At 41.1% G+C, this 23,448-nt stretch overlaps 1 protein-coding gene across 1 annotated transcript; it reads left to right on the plus strand.

Annotated features, from left to right (window-relative positions):
- The first annotated feature begins 3,005 nt into the window (after positions 1-3,005).
- LOC145998373 (uncharacterized) lies at positions 3,006-23,402 on the plus strand. The gene is made up of 6 exons (XM_083134781.1): positions 3,006-3,187; positions 4,460-4,586; positions 6,873-6,982; positions 14,795-14,876; positions 19,560-19,800; positions 23,344-23,402. The coding sequence occupies exons 1-6, from the start codon at positions 3,039-3,041 to the stop codon at positions 23,400-23,402; spliced, it is 768 nt and encodes a 255-aa protein (XP_082990907.1). The 5' UTR covers positions 3,006-3,038.
- Positions 23,403-23,448: the final 46 nt, after the last annotated feature.

Raw genomic sequence — 23,448 nt, forward strand, 5'->3', positions numbered from 1 at the left:
TACCCGAAGCAGCCAAGTGCGTCATCCGGAGCATGGAGTTGAGAATGCCGATCGTGGAATACGAAACAAACTACGCCCTCAAGTACAAAGCGGAGATCTTGAAGAGTCCGCAGGTGCCGATTCGCTTTCACGGTTACCAGTGCGTGCAGAAGGTGGCGTCGGGAAGTCACATGGAATTCGACGTGACAACGCAGTTCAACAACATACAATTCGACATGCCAGATTTCGTCGTGGTGCTCTTTCAAACCGGTCGCGATAACAACCAGGAAAAAAATTCCAGTAAGTTCGACGACTGCAAGATCAAAAATGTTTACCTGAAGAACGGTAGGAACGAAGTGTTCCCGCGCGAGAATTACAACCTCGACATGACCAAAGACGATTACCTAAAACTTTACGAAGCTTACACGGCTTACAAGCGCGTGACCGAGGGAAACGTGGACGTGTACTACACGCCCAGCGAATTCAAAATCCGCAGGCCGATGTTCGTCATCAATACGACAAAAAGGAAGCAGGTGGTGGTCAACGATCGCACCAACATCAAAATCGTCTGCGAGTTCCACGACGCGCTGCCCGATGATACCGTGTGCAGCGTTATCCTGATTGCAGAGAAGTCTTTCGCGTACGACGTGAAGAACGAGAGGGTTACAGAGCAGTTTTAACAGGTTTAACATCTTTTTCTTGCACAAATAATAAGAGGCGCCAGCGCGCGCGCGTGTGTATATGGCACATCGTTCCCGAGAGAGGTTTACAAAAGTCACGATATACAAACATTAGTGTCCCCGGGACTTGGAAGATTACGATAAAATGCATTCGTACTTCAAAAATGAGAAAATGCATTATTTACTCATCACGCTGTGTCAGCGCAACGAATAAATACGCGAAACATAATCTACCGATAGGCGCGCGCGCGCGTGTGTGGCACATCGTTCCCGAGAGAGGTTTACAAAAGCCGTGTCCGGATTGGCAAGCGCTCCATCCCGTTCTCCCCCGTTGCTCTCGCGTGCACTCGAAGTCGCGTCCAAGTCGTCCGAATCTGCATGTCCCCTTGTAGTACGGCTGTCACTTTTCCCGCCAGGTGTCAGCCCGAACTTCACCCACCGCGCTCTGGGGCGCAAACAAACATGACAATGATTTCCACCTAACTACTCACATTAAAAATATAACACGCTATTTCATTATTTATGTTTTCTGCATTCAGTATTATCGATAAAATATTAAAATATAACTGAGTTTTACATCCTCTAATCAGTAAATATTGTCTGTACAAAGTGAAAGTTAGAATATGGCTGCCAAGCGCAGCGTCACAGCGCAAGCGTGCATCTGTCGCGCCTCTCTGCTCTTCCCTCCGACTCCACGTCTACCGCAAATTCGGACAACAGAGATTGGCTGAGTCCCGGATGGAACAGTGTAGGTGACATCTGCTGTTGATTCGGACGCAACCCTGGCCACTTCTATTAGTCAGTGTTGCCAACTCCCATTTGCAGGTTAGCTTCGCCTGTAAAATATCACATGATGAAATATTCTTCAGGTAAGTTGGCAACATTGAACCGCAATTGATGTTACCAGTGTTGTCAACTTCTATTTGTAGGTTAGCTTCGCCTGTAAAATATCACATGGTGAAATATTCTTCAGGTGAGTTGGCAACATTGAATCGCAATTGATGTTACCAGTGTTGTCAACTTCTATTTGTAGGTTAGCTTCGCCTGTAAAATATCACATGGTGAAATATTCTTGAGGTGAGTTGGCAACACTGGCAACATCAATTGATGGCACTCAACCCGTGCACCTCCACTAGTCAGTGTTGCCAACTCCCATTTGTAGGTTATCTTTGCTTGTAAAATATCATATGGTGAAATATTCTTGGGGTGAGTTGGCAACACTGATCGCCAATTGATGGCGCTCAACTGAGCTGATTACACTAATCAGTGTTGCTAACTCCTATTCGTAGGTTAGCTTCGCTTGTAAAATATCACATGGTGAAATATTCTTGGGGTGAGTTGGCAACACTGATCGCCAATTGATGCTGGTGAACCCGGCTACCTCCACTAATCAGTGTTGCCAACTCTCATTCGTAGGTTAGCTTCGCTTGTAAAATATCACATGGTGAAATATTCTTGGGGTGAGTTGGCAACACTGCGAGAAAGCCTCAAGCGTTGCCAGCTCCTTGCTTGAGGTTAGGTTATACCCAAAAACAAAAACCTTGGTGATTTTTTCGAGTAGGGGGTTGGCAACACTGCGAGCGCCACCGAGCGCCATTTTCGGTTTGTCAACCGGCCTTATTGTACTACTCTGTAAGTTAGTTTCGTCTGTAAAATATCACATGGTGAAATATTCTTGAGGTGAGTTGGCAATATTAAACCGCAATTGATGTTGCCAGTGTTGCCAACTCCCATTTGTAGGTTAGCTTCGCCTGTAAAATATCACATGGTGAAATATTCTTGGGGTGAGCTGGCAACACTGCAAGAAAATGAGGCTCATGCCTTACGAGAGAAATCCATTAAGGCGAGCCTCACCGAGCCTCATTTTCGGGCGTTGAACCGGGCTTATTGTACTACTGATAGTGAAATAATCCGGGAATCGTAGAAAGATGTAAAGTTTAGGCAAGATTTTAGACAAATCTCAAGTCTCACAAAATTAAATTACAATCCGAAATTTCTTTTGACAACTCGTTTTCTAAAAACGAAGAAAAGGTGTGAAACGACCTTTTTTGGTGGAAAATATAACGCTCACTTAGTTTTACTGTACAAAACTTCACAAAAGTCCTGTACACCTAGTAAATTTAAAATCTTAATGCTGAGTTTAAGGCTAGGTCATGTAAAATTAAATCATCAACTACATAACATTAAATTAGTCAATTAATCCCATCAAAAAAGTTCATGGCCAATGGAAATTTAACACAATTCTAAAAATGCATACATTTTCCTTTTGCAAATAGGTAACCAGTGCAATGTAGGGTATATAGTGGTGCTTCAAAATACACCCAAATTAATTTTGTTTGCAGGATATTGTGGATAATACTCATAGCATTAAGCTACAGTATGACATTCCTTCTGATCTTCTCAAGGCACATGTCGTTAGATGAGTCTGAACCAAAGTTGATTATGAAGAAAGACTACGTTGGCTGGAAAATCCCATTCCCAGCTATTACAGTGTGTTTTGATGAGCCGCAAAAGAAAACAGTTTACAGGTGAGTAATAAGTACTTATGCTTAAATATTCGTGATTAAGCTTCGGATAGAATATTGCTTGGGACGACAACATTTAGTAAAATTTTAATATTGATAATAAGAGCTATTGTATTGGCGTTATTGATTTTATAAAAGTACTAACTATTATTTGAATCATTAAACCAGTTTACAATACAAACTCAATGTATATATCAATGTGAAATAACTGAATTAACAATATTAAAATAATTATTCATTTATTTTATTGTGCATTTTGAATATAATCTTTTCAGCCTTTGTGAAAATGATAGGCTATATGAAAATATATGTTTATTTTCACTTTTTTGGAACCATATACCATTAATTATTTCCAATTGCAGTCTTTTTACATAAATTTGGAAGATGATGAGGTTATGAAGAAAATAACATCATAATTGTAAATGCAGATTGTATGAACATCTACGTATTATGTCTGTTGGCCACCTTTAGAACAATAAATAAAATTCTCAAAATTGTTTTACGTTATATAGTGATTTGATTAATTGTGGGTTTGATTACATTCTTAGTGCAAAATATTTACTGAACAAATGGAATGGGTTAACCCCCCCCCCCCTTGTGTATATCTTCATCAATATCATCTAGTGAATAATCATCCTCGTGGTCGTGATAGCAAAATTGGACGAAACGCCAGGTAATATAACCATTATGCAACTCCAATGGGGTTGTTGCTTCTGTTTTGACAAGTTACTTCTATATTTGACCATCTCTTCAAATATGAAGTGATATCTTTTTTCTTTAAAAGAAGAAATAAAGAAAGTGAACCAAAGTGGGGTTAAAGTCCAATTTAATATTGCATAATTTCCAGGATAATTAGACTCCGAGAAAGTTTAAGTTTCGGTTTTAAGTCCACTTTACGCACAGTAAGGCTAATCAGGACTGGACCTACAGTTTAAAGTGGAATCCGTACCACTTGTGCCTCCACCGGGTATCTAACCCAGGACCCTTTGATTACAATGCGACGACGTTACCACTACGGCATCGGGGAGGCCCTCAGAGAAAGTGTCGCACGGCATTTTTGCGAAGTCCGTGTAAGACCAAAGTAATGAAAAAGTATCGGCCGGTATCGGTAAGTACACTCGATATTGTTCGTTACCGATACCTCGGCATCGATATCTGCTCAGCCCTAGTTAAAATGTTTTTTCAATTCCCACAACCATGCCAAACTTTTCCGCATTCCAGTTTCTACAGTGAAATAGATTTATTAAATAACCGTTACTCTATCACTTTTCATAGGTCACTGCAGACTCTAGCATTTGACAACAAAACGAGGATTTCAGATATAGTACAGGAGAGAACCGTGGCCAAAGAGGAAATTGTTGACCGCGTCAACGAAAAAGGAAAGAAGCCTGGTGGAAACCTGGTAAGTACTGATGTTGGCAAATTTTGTTGATTTTGTACACATTTCAAATATTCACTACTTGTTGATGTATAAATTTTCTCTACGTTGATCATCAATAAATATGTGTCGTCAAATAGTTGTATGAGAACCAGAGGCACGTAACTCCAAAATGCTGTTTTCCATTTTGTTCATCGTATCTCATCTGAAAAGCTAGGAAATATGCAAAATAAAATATGCTCTTATGACCTAAAATTATACAAAATATGCACTATAATTTGAAAAAATATGCCCTTATAACTGGACTCTTTCAAACATCAATATCTAAATGTTGAGATATTTTCACATTCGTGCGACGTTTAGCTCACTTTATGGGCCCTGAGTTGACAATGAATACTTTCTGTAAATTTTTAAATGAAAATGAAAAAGATTTTGCTGCACTCCCCCCCCCCCAAAAAAAGAACTCGAGTGAACCTGGGAGTAAGAACGAATCCACTTCGAAAATGACTGCATATTTCTTGAAAAAGCGAAAATACGCTGAATATGACCGAAAATCCATCAAAATATGCTTTACCACGCAGAAATGGCTAAATATGCCAAAATATGCCCTTAAGAAGCACCCTAACTTAATTAGTTTCTTCATAATATGAATTTCTACATATTTAGGAAACACACCACCCTTACCAAAATAAATATGCTAAGTAATGAAAATCCTAGCCCTACTGATAATACATTATTTCCTCTCTCCTGTAAATTTGATACATTGGAGCTACGACCCTCTGGTTCTCACACGACGAAATATTGACGTAAGATTAGGAAGTGTTAAATTAAAATAGAATACAAATAAGAAAATCAATTTTCAATAAAAAAAAAAATATATATATGTACATATGGTGGACACTGAAACTGAAACACCGGTGATTACAGAACACGCCACTGGAGGACTTGCCTGCGCCACCTGTTGGTCATATATACAGCGTAGCGGGTATTCGAGCTCGTAGGTGTGTGCCTGCCAGTCATATTGGAACAGTAGTAGCTGGACTGTACGTCCAATATTCGGTTTCGCGCAGTAGAATGGGGGACATATCACAGTTCCAAAGAGGGCGAATTGTTGGTGCTCGTCTTGCTTGTGCATCAGTAACGGAGACTGCGAATATTTGTAGCCACAGTTTCAAGGGTCATGGCAGAATACCAGAATGAAGGACGAACCACACACAGGAGGAGCAACTGGGGAAGCGGAAGCTGTCGGACAGGGACGTCAGGATATTCAAGAGGTTTATGTCCACTCCAAAAAAAGTAAAGCCACCGCTGCAAAAGTCACCGCAGAATTGAATACACACTTGACTGAATCTCTTTCTACCAAAACCATCCGTCGAGAGCTTCATTGGGACAACATCCATGACAAGGTTGCTACAACGAAAACCCTCGGTCACTAGCACCATTGCCAAAAAGCGTGTTGACTGGTGCCAGCAGCGCAAATCGTGGCCGTTAAACGACCAGAAGCATGTCGTGTTATCGGATGAGTCCACCTTCTCTGTTTTTCCTACATCTGGAAGAGTTTACATGTGAAGAAGTCCATCCGAAGCATACTAAACAGACTGCTTAGTGTCCAGAGTGATACATGGGAGTGGATCCATGATGGGGGTGGGGTTCAATATCGTGATAATCTTTGTGACCACTGGTCGTTCTAGAGGGACATGTCACTGCCAAGGACTATAGGGCCATTCTGGAGGACAATCTGCACCCTATGGTGTAAATATTGTTTCCGGACGGTGGTGCAGTGTTCCAGGATGATAACGCACCGCGATACACACCACTGCTAAAGAGGTCACAAAGTGGTTCGTTCGATGAGCATGAACGTGAGGTTGAACATGTGCCATGGCCCGCCCATCCGCCGGATCTGAACATTATTGACCTCTTATGGGTTCTTTTCAAGGATTGCGTGAGGCGACTTTTCCCTCCACAAACGACATGTTGTGAACTCATCGATGTGCTTCAGGAGGAATGGCTGCAAATCCCACTCACCACCGTGCAGTACTTCTCTCGGTCTTTCCCCAGACGTGTTGCTGATTTACTGGCCGCCAAAGGCAGCCCAACACCATACTACCATGTGTGCGTTCCAGGTGTTTCAGCACCTGTATTAATTTATTGAGTGATTTGTTTTATTTTACTTCGCCTTTGTGCTTCTTTTGGTTAATTTCGACACCTGTATGTAGGTATGTGTATACACATACACATTTGCTCATTTTTAAATTTATTTAGTTGTTAAGTTTTGCTTCGAGAGCTTCAAGTAGAAACCTTTGCTTCCAGGAACGTGAAGAGCCTGAAGTGTTCAAGTTTACGAAAAGTGGTAAATACATAGAAATTTCTTGGATGCGAATTGGAAATGGAAAATGTCACATGGCTAACCATCGCCAGAAGTAAGTCAATTTTTCTCATTTCTATCAATTTATTTTCGTGTTAGGTATCCGATAATAAGAAACACGACGCTGTTTACAAATGTTTATTTCTTTTCACTAATACAATGATAAGTTGCTGATCTTACAGAATATATATATATATATCTTTGATCTTAAACATATTTATGATTATTTATTAGAACTGAGCCGATGCCGATACTCTTACCGATTGCCAACGATACCGATACTTGAAACTTGCAATAATTAAAATTTGTTCAAAATTATTGATGAATACTGATGTGGAAATATTATTATCCAATTATATGCATCAATTTACCAAGAAATTTGCTTTAGAATATTCAAGAATTTCGTCAAGATACGAAAATAGAGATTACGTAATCACAAAATATAGTTCTTCATGCAAAATTGTTGCAATTTTTTTTAAAAAAGTTTGAATTTTGCATATTTTCAGAATAATTAGAATCCGCGAAAGTGTCGCGCAGCATTGTGACGTGCGTGGATCCTAACGGTGACAACGAAGCGCACAGTCCAATTCTAAATTACGTACCGCGGACGTACGATTTTGTTCGCCTCCCGGACGAGCTAACTCTGGAGCTCCAATCTCCCACGGGGAAAACCTAGGATGTCGACTCCTTGGTTGCTAAAGCTTGGTACCCGCAAGAAAGACGAATTGTCACAATGCACACGTTACTCCATGGCTATTGCTGTCCTTTTTAGGGCCACAATAAGCGCAAAACTACAATGATCCTTAGAGAAGAAAAAGAATGGGGTCCAAGTGCAGCCGGGGGGGTTGATGGAGTGTAAAGGGTGAATTTCCACGTAGTACACCCAAATGTCAACCTCACTTCCACGTTAGTACACCCTGGACTGAAGACTAACGAGGCTCTGGCGACTGGCCCCATGGCCAGTATAATTTTGTTTGTATTGTCCTGTTCTTTTGTCGTTATGTGTTCTGAGTGCCCCTTTACAGCCTCAGCTTTTAACGAAAGTCAGAAGATTTTAATATTTCATGATTTTAGTTCTGCAACGTTAGAGTTGTTATTTGTAACGATAAGGGGCTGGACCCCATATAATGTGACGGGTGCAAAATAGCCTTAGTGCTGCCGCACCCAAAATTTTAAATTCAAATTCAAAGTGCAGCCGGGGATAGAGTATTGCCCTCTACTTTTTAGAAGGGGGCGTTTCTCGAAAAACCGACAACCAAAACCTCAACCGGGGGACAGAAAAAAAAGAGAAAAACCCCGCCCCAAAAGGAGCTCGTGGGGGTGAGTGGTGCCCGACCTGAGTCAACCGGCAACCACACCGAAAGACGCAGACCTCGCCTGAGACACTAATGTACTCTCCATATACATTATAGCCCCATGTTTGGTCTTTTGCCTAGACGTAGTCTTCTCCTCAGAATAGATCCAGTCTAGTTGGATTTCTCCCTTGGGGAAACATCCATTTCATGCAGACATGCTCTAGTATCAAACTACCTACAGGATATGTGGTATATAGTCTTGTTAAAGAAGACTTTTACCAAGTGTCGATATTAAAAAGCGTTGAAAGGACTACAAGAGAGTGAAAGGAAACTCCCGAGTAAAAAGCCTGCAAGCTGGGAAAATCCTCGGCCTCATCTTGAATTAGCATGAGTTTCATCTAGATTCTAGTGTGCTAGGAACCCCTACGTTAGAAGGGGGAGGAACTTCGCACACCCTAATGGTTCAATCCTAGGAGAGATAATGATGTCGGGAATTTAGGAAGTAGGTGCAGGTTCAGCCCGAAGGCCATCAGGAATTTGTAAGTGTTAGTAGGACCTACACATTCCGACCGACAACCGTAATTTTGGAAAAAAAGCAGAACGAAGATTAATCTTGATATACAGGCCGAAAAGTTAGCCGGGTCGAAGAATTTAAACAGACGTCTAGGTAAAAGGAGGAGAAGTCTTTGTCAAGTCAAGTCCTTTGGGAGACATCTCGTCTGCTTCTCCGGGCATCGGCGCTTCAGTTTAGGGTCCGGGCGTTGGGCAGCATTGGGAAGAGTGCGTGGACCTGGGCAAAGAAGCGAATGCTGAGGAAAGGGACAGAGGATAGCAAAGGCCAATCAGAACCGACCGGGTTGGTGGCCCTCAAAAGGGCCGATCCACCCAAAGTCTGCTTTGGAGGGGATAGCCCCGGCAGCATACCTTTTCTGCGCGCCTTCGGGCGTAGGGGACCATGTGTTCTGTCGTGTCATTTGATCTAGGCGGAAAAGGACCTAAGGGGTATAGGCAGGCACATGGGCACTAAAGTGGTTCCCCGTGCAGGAGTGCAGTGTCACGCACACATCCCTCGGGAGTTGTTTTTCGTGTGTGATACAAATTCGACGGGCTTCGGCCATTTCGGATTGGCCTCGACGAAAAGTCAGTCGCCCCTAAGGCAATGAAAAGCCAATGCTGTCTTAAATCCCGATGTGAAGTAAAAGTAACAATGTCCGGAGAAGCAGACGAGTTGTCTCTAACGGACTGACTTCCCAAACAACGACTTCCTCTTCCTTTCACGCAGACGTCTTTGGTGGTTAATTCCGATGCGGCCTTTTCCTCGGCCAGACTCTCAAAATTATTTTTCGTTAATTTATCAAACAAGGTTGTAAGTCGGAATGCGTAGATCCTACTAACATACAGATTTGCAGATAGCCTTCGGGCTTTACCTACACCTGCCTTAAATCCCGATACATCCTTGCCCCGTAAGGATAGGCACCATTAGGGTGTGTGGTTTTATCCTCCCCCTTCAACGTGGAGGTTTTACGCACACCGGTATCTTGACGAAGCAAATGTAATTCAAGGCGCAGCCGAGGTTTTGTCTGCTTGCAGAATTTTATCCTCGGGAGCTTCCCTTCTTTCTCTTTTTTGTTTTCTTGTAGTTTTTATCCGTTCTATCTAATGTTCGACCCCTGGTAAAAATATTCTTTCCCAAGATTGAAACCAGAGTAGATTGTATACCGATGACCCACGTAGGTAGAGTTGCATATTAGTGCATGCCTGCATGGAATGGAGGTTTCCCCAAGGGAGAAATCCAGCTTGACTGGATCTATTCTGAGGGGAAGATTACGTCTAGGCAAAAGACCAGACATGGGGCTATAATGTATTTGGAGAGTACATTAGTGTCTCAGGCGAGGACTGCGCCTTTTGGCGTGGTTGCCGGTTGACTTAGGTCGGGCGCCACTCACCCGCGGTCGAGCTCTGCTCCCGCAAAATAGCCCAGCATTTGCAAGCACACGGGTGCTTAGGGAAAGCCTTATGCAGTGTGGCCTACTCAGGTAGAACGGAAACGAGAGATAGCAATATCCCTCGGCCTACCAGGTAGATTACACGAAAGATAACTTTCACCGTTATTAGTTTTTCATTAAAGGTGATTAAGCAGATCATTAATTACTGCAGTTAGATTAGTTTAATTAACTAATTAATTAAAGGATTAAATACATTAAATTCATATTGTTCTTTAGTACTATTCTTTTGCTAATTGGAAGGCAGATTAAATGTTCCTTGAGTCCCAAACTAATGCCCTATTGTCCCCATAAGCCAACACTGTTGGTATTCCAGAAGATGAATGATAATGCAACATTTAATTAATGCCTTAAGAAAATAAGGTCCCATATTTCCCCACTGGTACCTCATAAGAGGAAAAATTGAATGGTCACTTCCCTCCCTTTCCAAACATTCAAGCAGAGGAGCTTCGAACCTGGATCTTCAGGAACAACGTAGTGCAGTGCAGTGAAGTTATATCAGAAGATATAGTGTGGATATATGCATTTACCCCCAGTGTAATAAACTTGTTAAGTCGACACTAATTTTCATTGAGTATACCCGAACCCTGAGTGTACAGTCACGGACACTGCCGGCTTGTAATGAATACATTAACTTTCTGTGACAGTCAGGTTTACCGGTGACCTGCCTCATTATTATCATCATTATTATTAATATTATTATTCTAATCCATAACGGTAAAAAATGTTTAATCAAGGTATTAAGTGTTTTTATTTGTATGTATATATATTTGATTTGCCAAGCCAACGGGAGTAAGGAGAAAGTCGCGAGTCTGACGGGCGAGCGCCAGAAAGGTCACGTTATGCTTCTAAAGCTTAGGAAATTCGACCTTGACGACAACCGTTTAAATATCTCGGGTTCCAGCGGTCAGATTTATGTGAAATTTTTACCAGCGCAGCAACATGTATGCAAGGACGGATGTGTGGAGATTCGTCGCAATCAAGCAAGAATTACGGATGCCAGATCGAATTGGTTATAATCGATCAGTTTATGGGCATAGATTGCCGTTGAGCTGTGGGCGCCGCGCTGATGGCGGCTTTATCCGAACGTTTCATACCAGAGGCACGGCCCTGTCCAGGCTGGGAGACAATGGAGCGAAGTGGAATGACCTCTCCGGAAGCGTCCCTTCAACGACCGCCAAGCGTCCTTTTTCGAAATCCGGATAAAACGAAGGGCCTGCCATTTCGACGCACAGTTTACCGCGATTCTTGTAGCGAGAGCACCTCCGTGCTACATCTCCATATACCGTGGACTTAGTTTTGTTTCGCGAACACCAGTGTGTGATAGGCGGTAAGTCGATACGAGTGTGCTTATCTCAATCGCCGGGGGAAGTCGAAGCGAGACTTGTATTTCCATTATAATCTTACGCAGTTTATAGTTTTTGTGAAAAAAGGAACATCAAAAATCATTGCGGTCTAAGAGAGAGAGAGAGGAGAGGGGTCACCCTCGGTTCGCCCCGATGCCGGACGAGACACCACGACGAATGTCTACATCATGCCGAAAACCCAAGCTACGCCGCCTGATGCCTACCAGCCGCCACAGAGAGAGAGAGAGAGAGAGAGAGAGAGAGAGATATGTCGAACGCTGCCATGTCGACGTCCCGGCGCTTGAGATCGTCCGACGGTGATGGAGAAGACGCCGACGACCCATGAACGACCGCCCACCGCCCAGATGCGACGTCCGAATCACGCCTGACCACGGAGATGCGCACCGACCCCGAGAGGAAGAGACGCCGAGGCCCTTGACCTTCTCCGAGCGACGCCGACGACCCATCGTCACTGATCCGCCGAGGAACCAGATGCATGAGCGCTCTTCACCTTCTCGTCGTTGCGGCCAAGGAAGAATAAGAAAACCTTTCGTGTGCATACTAAGTTATTTCAATCGCCCGCGAAGACACCAGGATGCGCCGTGGAACCAGAGAGATGGTAACGTATTCATCTGTATGAATGTCAACACGTACCGGCTCGATTGATATTTAGAGAATGCCCTAGAAATTCGTCGATGTTTTGAAAACGCCCACACAACTCGAAACTTCATACCCAACTCCCGTTTGCGCTTAATATTTGTATTTAATTGTCTCAGGTCAATTTCACTCATTTCTTGTGATTTTTTTTTAATGTTCTTAAATTCACTGTTGTTTGTGCTCCTTTTGTATTGATTGAAGTGCGTACTGCTAGAGTAAAGCGCTGCCCGCTGAATTGTTTAATCTATTTGAGGTTTGTTCATTTTTATGTGTCAGCGCTGTGTCGCTGCTAGCTACGTCAGGTCGCGTATGTGATTATTTGTTAAAGTATTTGCCTGGTAATATTAATTGCTCGTCGCGGCGAAGTGTTGAAGTCCCGCCTGCTAGAGAGTATATGTTTGCGTCACTCAACGGAGGTTATTGTTATGTTTAGGACCACGTGAGGCCAAGTAAAAGGAAAAACGTCCGCCTACGTGAGCGTAATTGCTGTTGAGACGCTTTGTTTATTCTGGACAAATAATGTATTGTCACCGCACCGACCTATTTTTTAAAGGTGAACTTAAGTAAGGGCTGGCTAGTGATTTGAAGTAGCACTGGAGCAAATTCACAAATGACCTGATTAAACAAAAGTCAATGTAGAAGTAAATGCGAATGCAATAGTTAGGGCTCGTCGTCAAAAACCTGTACATTTTATGTATTATTTTTGTTGACCCGCCCCGTGGATTGAATCTGTGAGTGAATGTGTGTGAGTGCAAGAGGGGGAAATGTACTAAATTAATTTTTTTTCTTGTTATGAATAGAATATACTTTTTATTTTTATGTTAATTTGGGCAATATCATTTCATACGCATGACACGCTACCCGTGATTTTCAGGTATGCTGCTAGCTGCTTCTCGGCTACAGGTAAAGGTGTGGTAATTGAAAGTATATGTTTTTTTTGATATGGCTAATCGCTATGCACTGTAGGTCACCGTCCCTATACACGAACTCAACCTGGACCGTTACCAACTTTCACTTGTCCGAGGGAGATTTTTGCCGCCTCTATCTAGGTAGTGGTAGCTTTTGTTTTCCCGGGCAAGGGAGGGCGTTTCACATTTCAATGGAATCGTTACAAGCCGGCAGTGTCCATGACTGTACAAGATCATCATATCTCCGGCGTGTATAATGCTAGCACAATGGGTAAATCTGAATACTGGTCCCCGCAACGTGAGGAGTTGTAAGTTAAATTATTTGGCGTCCGGCGTGAGTTTCTCCGACCAGATACTCCTAGCGTATAGCAATAGACAGTGCAGTGTATCCCCCTTCCCCTATTTTCTCACCGACTTGTAGGGTAGCTTCAGATATTTGGTGCCCATAATTCGTGGGGGACGTTTCAGATTTTGGCTCCCATAACTTGGGGCTGTTTCAGATTATTGGTTCCTCCGACCGGGGACGTTTCATTAGTTATCCCAAGAATAAAAATGCGCTTCTAGTATGTAGACAAAGGTAGACAGAAGAACGGCGCACTCCAACGTTAGTAGCAGAAACTCCAATGGAAGAATAGCAGAGCCGACGGTAGGGTGGCGACAGTCATGTCTCGACATTGCAAAGAAACATTGTTGTGGGGTAACAAAGTCCCCCAACGGGTCCGCTGGAGGGTTAAAGAAGATATATTCAAATTTCCAAAACTAAATACCCACAATAAAACCCAGCTAAAAGGCATTTCACGTAAAGCTAGACTTGATGTACACATGCAAGAAATAGTTAAAGGTATTTTATTAATAAATTGCACCCTATACAGAATATCTTAAAAATCCCCATCAGTATCGATAATACTTGCAGCATACCAACATCAATAAAGGTCGAAATATAGCATGAGTTAAAAAAAATCAGAAACTGGAAAGTTAATACTACAGAATGTTGTATGTGGTTATAATACGGTGGTAATGGATGCCAAGATACATTTTTTTATCTTTCTCTTTTCACCTTTCTACGAGCTCTCTCTTGCTCTGCCTCTCTCTCTCTCTCTCTCTCTTTTTCATTTTCTCCCTCCATCTTTTTCTTTTAATTTTCTCCCCACCTCTATCTTTTTCATTTCTCTCTTTTTTCTTTTGTTACTCTAACTTTGCATCTTTCCCTCTCTTTTTCTTTCTACTTTTCTGTCCCCAATCTTTCTACCTTTCCTAATCTCTCCTCATTTCATTCTTTGTCCCTCTGCTTCGGGGATACCACAGTTTGTGAAGTGAAAAAAAAAGAACATCTTATATATATATATATTTTTTTTTTGCAAAGATTAAACGAATTAACACATGTGTTACACTTTTACATGAACTTCATTACAACTTTGATGATTATTTTTACATTCTCTTCTGGCAGTTGAATAAAACTTCTCACAAGAGATCTGAGATATATACGGTAATACTATATTATTGAATATGGCAATAAGAAAAGCAACCAGAATGAAATACAATTACATGTTAAGAAAGGGTATATGGTGTATTTTAGGAGGGCAAAATAAAAGAATAAATTAACCACAGTGTTTTCTTTGATTTTGAATTAATATTAACAAACTGATCCTTTCTTCAAGTTGGGAATCGTCAGAAGCAGTTATGGCTGGACCTCAAGTGGAAGATTTTCACATACGTGCGGAAATTCGAAAAGGAAGCAAGGTGAGCTGATGTTTTTAGTTTAATATTCTGGATTTACACTTAGTGTCGGAGCCCCCTGTTTCATTGTAGCTTCATCTAAACAATCTTCATTGATTACATATGGTTTCCTATCTACTCTATTTATTCGTGTCGAGTGGTTAGCATAGCGCGCTACGACGCCAGATGTTCCGGTTCAATTTCCGGCCTGGGAATGTGTGTTCCTTGTGAGTGTCCCGTCATCAGTTCCAACTTATCATCACTTATTTTCATCTTCGCGATTAGCCAAAAGGGTTCAGAAAAGCGAAGTAAACCAAACCAAATCAAATCAATCAATCTATTTTTTCGTCCAATGTACCAACACACTACCTCCGCTTCTATCATCTACTGCTGGACCATGTTTACTGCAATATTTAGCGGGCAAAATTAAAACCCGGATCTTCCATTTATAAAACTATATAATTAAAATGTTTATTTACAAGAAACAAGCATTTAAATATGTTAAGGTAATTACTCAATTTGAATTAATAGAAAATTTTTGTTTCCATGTTATTTTCAAAACTTCTAACTAATAATTACATAATTACACTATAACAATTTTTTCCAGTGTAACTTACCCCAGCTATCTCAATTTATTAATTTTAATATTAAAAGTATTAATAGGTCTAATTAAATTTAATGCAATGCTGAAACTTTATCCTATCTTGTGAGCGAACAATATAAAATTGTCATTCGGATAAAAATTCAAGTATTACACATAATTGGTATTTTGCATATTGTTAGTTTATCTTAACTTTTTGATTTACTTTTGTTTTGTATTGTGTCCCACCCGTGACACCAAAAACAATTAATTTCTCCTTTAACTGTTATTTTTCTCCTTCAACTCCACTAGAATTTTCAAAGGTCAATCACCTTATCTTTTTGTCTCAAGGAAATTATTTTTCATCCTTTGAAAATTCACATGAATTAAGATAAATTCCTTATAAAGTAAAGAGGCAGTGTTTTATCTCTCCCACCAGTGAAATAAAATTGTTCACTTGTAGCTATAAATCTGGGTAAGTATTCTAAAGGTATTTTTGTTTAAATGTTAAGTTTCATAATTCACTGCAGAGAAACTGTAAGAAAAATGTTACTTAATTATCACCCTGTAACACGATTTTTGTTCCTGTGGAGTGAGTTTTATTTTCTAAAGGCTTCTGACTGGAAACCATAGAAAATGCCTATTATTCCCCTCAAACTTTGTTTTTGTGACCAGGACAGTGTTATTTTTTAATTTTACCTGCTTTCGATGAGAAAATATACGAATTCATGTTTTTCGTTTACATAAAGAAAAAGACAAACACATATACATCAAAAGTGACATATATTTGCACTCTAGTTGTGAACAAAATTTTTGCAAAATATTTAAAAATGAGTAGTTTTCCGGGATTTACGATTATACTGTACATTACTTTCACGAATCAGCCCCCAAATATAGTCTCCCATCATGTTCTCGTTATACTGGCATTGGTAGCGACGTTCGAAGTCCAATATATCTTGATGGAAACGCTCGCCTTGCTGCTCCTAGTACGCTCCCATGTTATTCTTAAATGTATGAAGGTGAGCATCGAGGACATGAATTTTCAGGGACATCCTGCAGCCCATTTTGTCGTAGTTCTTCACCAGAGTCTCAACCACTTCCACATAGCTTTTGGATTTATGATTGCCCAAAAAGCCCTTAACCACTAAGACAAAGCTGTTCCAAGTCGCTTTTTCATTCTCACTGAGCTTCTTGGGAAATTCTTTGCACGCCAAAAGCTTCTTTATCTGTGGGCCGACGAAGACACCGGCTTTGATCTTTGGATCAGACAGGTTAGGAAAGAAGTCTTGAAGGTACTTGAAGGCTGCTGACTCCTTATCTAAAGCTTTTACAAATTGTTTGATCAGGCCCAATTTAATATGGAGTGGAGGCATTAGCACCTTGTAGGGGTCTATCAGTGGCTCCCACTTGACGTTGTTTTTTCCCACAGAGAACTCGGTCCTCTGTGGCTAATGCCTCGTGTTGTAGTGCGCTTTGGTGTCTCTGCTGTCCCATAGGCAAAGATAACAAGGAAACTTGGTAAAACCGCCTTGGAGACCCATTAGAAATCCTATGATTTTGAAATCTCCGATGACTTCCCATCCATACTCATCATATTTTAAGGTATCTAGCAATCGCTTTATGCTGTTGTAATTTTCTTTGAAGTGGACTGAGTGAGCTAGTGGAAGAGACGGGTATGTATTTCCTTTATGAAGAAGCACGACTTTAAGACTTCTGGACAAGCCTGGACGTCAAGAGTTCTGCATTGGACTTGGTGAGACCAAGATCTCATATTAAGTCGTTAAGATCTTTTTGATCTAATCGGCTCGAAAATTGTAAGTATCAAGATCAATGTCTTCCTCGCTCTCTGACTTACTACTCTCATTTGAAGAGGGCAGCTTTCTCTCCGGAGGAGTAGGCACGGGAAACTCAGGGCAATGTGGGACAGGGGCGATGGACGAAGGTATATCCGGACATATAATAGCTTGCGCATTCTTTCCAGCCCGACGTTTGGAAGGATCCACCATGCAAAAGTAGCAATTACTTGAGTGGTCAGTGGGTTCCCGCCAAATTCTTGGGATAGCGAACTTCATGGTTCTCTTTTCTCCTCTGTACCATCCTGCAAAAGACAAAAATAAACAAAAAATTCTAGGCCTCTTCAAGAAAACCCTAAATATTTAATATAAAATTGAAATTATTAAAATTTTACATTTTAATTTTCCGTCTTACCTTCCAGAGTTTTTTTGCAGTTCTCGCAGGTGAAATGAGGTGCCCAGGTTTTGTCTTGTTCCCCTACAGACATGTCGAAATATGCTCTGTATGCTTCAACATTTTAGCAGATGTTTTCACAGATTACTTATTTCCTCTTTTCTTGATAAAGTGGCCATAACAAAATTAGTCTGCCATATACTTGCAGCCTCTTGATGCTATTGTAAACGTGTATCTAAATAGGTAGCAAGGACGACAATGAACCGCTTCAAACTGCACCATTTGCACTATTGTTGCTGGTAGAATGCCAAGACCTGTCCATTTCAGTTATAGGGAAGACCAGTATAGTGCTACAGCACGCAATATGACACGTTATTTATCTTCTCTATTCATAATGAGAAAAAAACGTGTACTGGAAAAGGGTAAATCTCAAAACATCATTGTCCTGGCTACAAAAACAAAGTTTATGAGGAGTAATAGCCATTTTCTATACTTTTGGAACACAAGGAATTAGGAAATAACAATTATTACCCAGGAACAGAAAAAAAATATTCTTTTGTTACATGGTGATCAGTAAAATAGTTACTTAATACCGTGCGTCCATTTCGATCTGCAGCCGAGAGATCGGGAGAAGCGTGGCGGGCGGCGCTGACGGAGATGCCGACATTTGCGGCCTGAAATGCCCGCTTATTTTTATGGACATATGCAGACATTTATACAAATATTGCAAAACGAGCACTAACCTGTGTTATAAGAGTATGGTTTTAATTTTAGTAGCTTAGTGACTGTATGTGCCGATGATTTTGACACGCCCACCTCTTGTGAAACACGGCGTAGAGGTTTGTTTGGAGAACGTTCTAACGCTGCACCAATATCATCGAGTTTTGCTTCGGTTAGAATCCGTCGTTTTTGCTTAGGTGTTTTAAAATTTAACGATACAGTTTCTCGTAATTTAAGGACAAGATGTCTAACCGTATCTCTGTGTGGAGTTGAAACACATGGGAATTTCTGTACAAATTACCTACACACGTCTCGACACGAGTTTGTTTTCACGTACGTGTCATACATAAAAATTATTTGTTCTAACGTGAATCTTGCGGCTGGCATTCCAATCGTCTCACTGACACGTCACACATACACACTACAATAACACAAACAAGTAACTGCAAGTAACCAAGAATAACACTCTTGCGCACAGTACGAAATTAACACGCTCTTGGTTTACATTGCTCGCCACTATATTTACAACTCTGTCTTCATCTAGTCGCGAAGGAACAAAAAACTCGAGCTCGGATATTTCGGATTGCTAGGAAGCTCACGAAAACCATTCACTTTTATCGGTTTCGTCTGCAGTGTAATCCTGATACAGTGTTGTACATTCGAAACCTCCAAACGATTCCCATGGCCACAACACTATTTCAAGGATATAAACTTAAACAGGACGTTACTGGTCGAAACTATGATTAAAATGCTTTATTATCTGTGGCTCTTAACATCGTTTCTATAGCGTATTTATTTGTGTATATAAGAGCAGAACTTAAATGCATTACAGAAGAACTTTTGCGTGTTATAACACAGGTTAGTGCTCGTTTTGCAATATTTATATAAATGTCTGCATATGTCTATAAAAATAAGCGGGCATTACAGGCCGCAAATGTCGGCATCTCCGTCAGCGCCGCCCGCCACGCTTCTCCCGATCTCTCGGCTGCAGATCGAAATGGACGCACGGTATAAAATAATACAGTCGTGCGTCTCACGCCTGACAATGAAATGCCTCATTTATATACACACACACTTGTAAAAAATACATCTCCCAATGTCGTTGTACATCAAACGTAACACATTATGTAGTGGTTATGTTTAGGAGGGGTCCCACTATATTGTCCAAAGACTTAACATAGAAGCATATCGATTCTTCAACTGTTCGTTTGTCATTGCAGGTCTACCTTCACTCCCCGTTTGATCTACCGATATTGAGCGACTACTTCCCATCCGATTCCGTGGTTAGCTTCGAAATCAACTTTTACAGAGATACCGATCCTTCCGTTGAACATTTAAGCAACTGGCAATTGGGATGCGTGAAATCTCAATATTACATCTACAATCAATGCTTGAAGGAACCACAAATGGAAGAAATGTTACGAAAATGTAAATGTATTCCTCGTAAATATTTCAATCCAGGTAATCTTTTTTGTGTTTGAATCTAATATCAATAATGGTATGACATTTTATGAAACAAGACACTTTGCCCTTAAGTATTATTTTGTCAATTTGCTGTGAAGCATGATAAAGAAAACTTCATGTACTACACCGGAACGACATCTAAGAAGACTGAATGGAATTTGACTTTTTGAATTACAAAAATAATTACTCGTTGTCTTGAAACTACTGCCGTGCAGTTACTATTTCCATAATCAACAAGACTGTTGAAGACATATAGCAGTAGTGATGGCTTAAATCAAAATTAATTGAAAGTAGGGTGACGGATATGTCACAATCAGATAAAAATTACCGATATTTTCGAGAAATTCTATTTTGAATGCTTATCTTACAAATGTACAGGGTGAGCCAGAAGTTCCATTACCCCGTAGGTATGTGTGTGTGTGCTGTGGTAGTGGTTCGTAGTGATACTTAGTGGTTGTAGTTCTAAGTGGTAGTATTGCAAGCCGAAGGACTTATCGATCGCGTCTGATTTCAGCAAGATACCAGCCCATTATTCGATTGCCGTATGAGAATATCTTAATGAAGTGTTTCGTATGAGAGGGATTGGACGTGGTTCTCCACAGTTACCAGCACCTCTGAACTGGCCTTCCCGAAGTCCCGGTCTTTCATCGTGTGATAATGCATTGTGGGGTTCTATCAAACAGCAAGTTGCCGGCACGTGTTACAACACAACTAACGAACTGAAAGAAGCCGTTCGGCATGCATTTGCCACGATTACTCGCACAATGCTGCGTAGAATTTCACACCGTACCTGGAGACGCATAATTCTCTGTTATGAAAACGATGATGTCCACACAGACATTCTGGACTAAACTGTTGTCTGTAACCTCCTCAGCTAACATGTCTCGTCTCTTATCATACTCTATTTACTTCAGATCCATAACCTTCCATCGTCGCAAAATACATAGGGGGTAATGGGACTCTTGGCTCACCCTGTATATATGTATTCCTCAATAAAAACCAGAGAAACGACACAAATATCGCATTGTGTGTAACAAAAAAATGTAGCTACTCTAAGCGGAAAATATGCAATACACATCAAATCATGTGCAAATATGTTACACGAGATTCTTGTGTATTGTTCCCAACAGTGTAATTCCCAGACATTTGTCACTTTTGCTTGGCTACATAAAGAGGACACACACACACACACACACACACACAGTACATATATATTTATATACAGGGTGTCTGATAAGTCAATACCTATTTTTATGTTGCTGATGCATAATGTAGAAGCCATTGTACAGGGTGTCCGGAATGGGACTGACGTATTTTAAAAGTGTGTGGTTTTAATATGCGCAGAGATAGGGAAGAAAGAAAACATACATTTTGAAGGAAAACTCAAAAAGTTTTGTTCAGGAAATTTTCATTGTTGTACGACTACCGATGTATCGCCGAAACGAAAAATGGCGTCGGTGCTCAAAAAGGCGCAATGCGTGCGGTGGTTTGCAGAGACAAAAAGTGTTGTTCAAGTGCAACGAAACTTTCGACGTGTGTAACACAAGAATCCTCCATCAAGCAACAGTATCGAGGCGTGGAAGGGTGGAAGGAACAATTTTCATCGACAGGGAGTGTAGTGAAACCTCACAGTGGTGGTAAATCGCGTGTGTCAGACGAACGGGTGGAGTCAATAAGAGAGTGTTTCACACATAGCCTGAGGAAGTCAATTCGCGCAGCGAGCAAGCAGCTGGGAATTCCAAGGTCAACTGTGCACGATATGGTACACGAACGATTACGTTTGAAATTAAGCCTAACGACAAGCCAAAAAGATTAGAATTTGCCAATGAAATTCTACACAAGATTGATAATAACCGTAATTTACGTTTCGGCGATACTAGCGCCGTCATCGGTTGTCGTACCGTATCAATCCCTAAGATTATATGTTTATTTTATAAAGCCTCTCTGAATGCTGCACGTTGACCAGGGCATTCACTTGTTTTTCTCAGTTGTCTCAGCCTCTGAGGCATGTAAACAATGCACAGTGTTGTGCTATGCAAACCTCCTGAGCTATTCAGGAAACAGGTAGTTTCTTCTGCCTATGGAGTCAGCGGTTTGCATAGTGGCAATTAAAAAACACAATTCGGCATGGAGGAAGAGCTCCATGGCCTAGTGATATAGAGGGGAGACAAGCTGAGAGGGGACTGACTTTGGATTGGAGTGGAGAAGGGAGAAGAGGTTAGGAGAGCAGTAGGGCAGAAGTGAGACGACGCTCTGGTCAACCAATTGAGAAGCCAACAGAGGACTTCGTATATTTTATTCATCATAATTCATCAGATAGACAGGTAACTATCCTAACACCCAGTCATGATTCAGGTTCAAAGGTTCACAAAACCCAACGAGTGACCATTGTCTTTTCTAGCAGTTTAGTTCCTTAATCTTATTTGTACCTTTCGTATTGCCAAGCGTTAACTCGTCATGCCAATGACGAGTGCTCTCATCAGAGGATGAATGATGAATAACTTACATCACCCAGCAATTAATTGCACAATGACTGGTTCAGATCCCATCATTCTTTAGAATGATACGTGGTGGAGATGCGGGGCATCGATCCCCGTACAAAACTTTTTGAGTTTTCCTTCAAAATGTATGTTTTCTTTCTTCCCCATCTCTGCCCATATTAAAACCACACACTTTTAAAAACCGTCAGTCCCATTCCGGACACCCTGTATAATGGTAACTGTCACAGGGAATGAAAAATAATTCTATACCATTTACGTTGCAGGTAACTGAATATGCCACCAACGCCAAGCAGAAGAGCGAGCAAGATTTGCTTCAAGATACAAGGTGTGGAAATTGGTAGAGGATTATCTTCTTTCCATCCTACTACGATTTCTGCAAATTCTATGCGGTAGTCGCAATCCTCGGGAAAGATTTGCTGGGCTAATGAGGCTTCCAGGAACGGAAATTTAATTCTTTTTTTCAAAACAGTCTCAATTGTATGGCGTGTGAGCCGGCTCTCTCTGATGACCTGACGGATGGACGTTTAAGGGCTTGTTTCAAACATTTCCCGCACGTGTGTAACATTCTCCTCCGATCGTGGCATTGATGGTCGACCAGTACGTCGTGCATCCAACGCATAACCTGTTCTCATCAATTTCTTGTGACATTTTTCTTTTATTATTTTGGGATTCAGCTTTGCATTTTGACCATTCTCAGCTCTCCATCAACGCTGGACTTGAACTACAGATTTCCATACCTCGTACCTTGCAGCAAATCTTGCTCGTTCATCTGTGCTAAGTTACCTGCAACATAAATGGCACAGAAATAGTTTTCATTCCCCGTGATAGTTACCACTATAGAATGGTTTCTACGTTATGCATCACCAACTTAAAAATAGATATTGACATCAGCACCACGCTCCGGTAGCCTTTACCCCGCAGCGTTGCTCCCAGGTACCCATTGATTTGATTAGATATATAATTACACAAAAATCCAGACACTACTAATAATACTAACACACAGTAGTAATCAATCAACTGATTGGTGTCTTTCTTGCAGATGGATTAAATATTTGCGACTCAGCTGGCTTGGCGTGCATTGATACCTTAGAAGGTTAGTTAGCACGAGTGAATATGACCTACTGAAGGATCAAGTAATTGTAAC

Source organism: Lepisma saccharinum, chromosome 14 (assembly GCF_977018435.1).
Source record: "Lepisma saccharinum chromosome 14, izLepSacc3.1, whole genome shotgun sequence".
NCBI lineage: Eukaryota > Metazoa > Arthropoda > Insecta > Zygentoma > Lepismatidae > Lepisma > Lepisma saccharinum.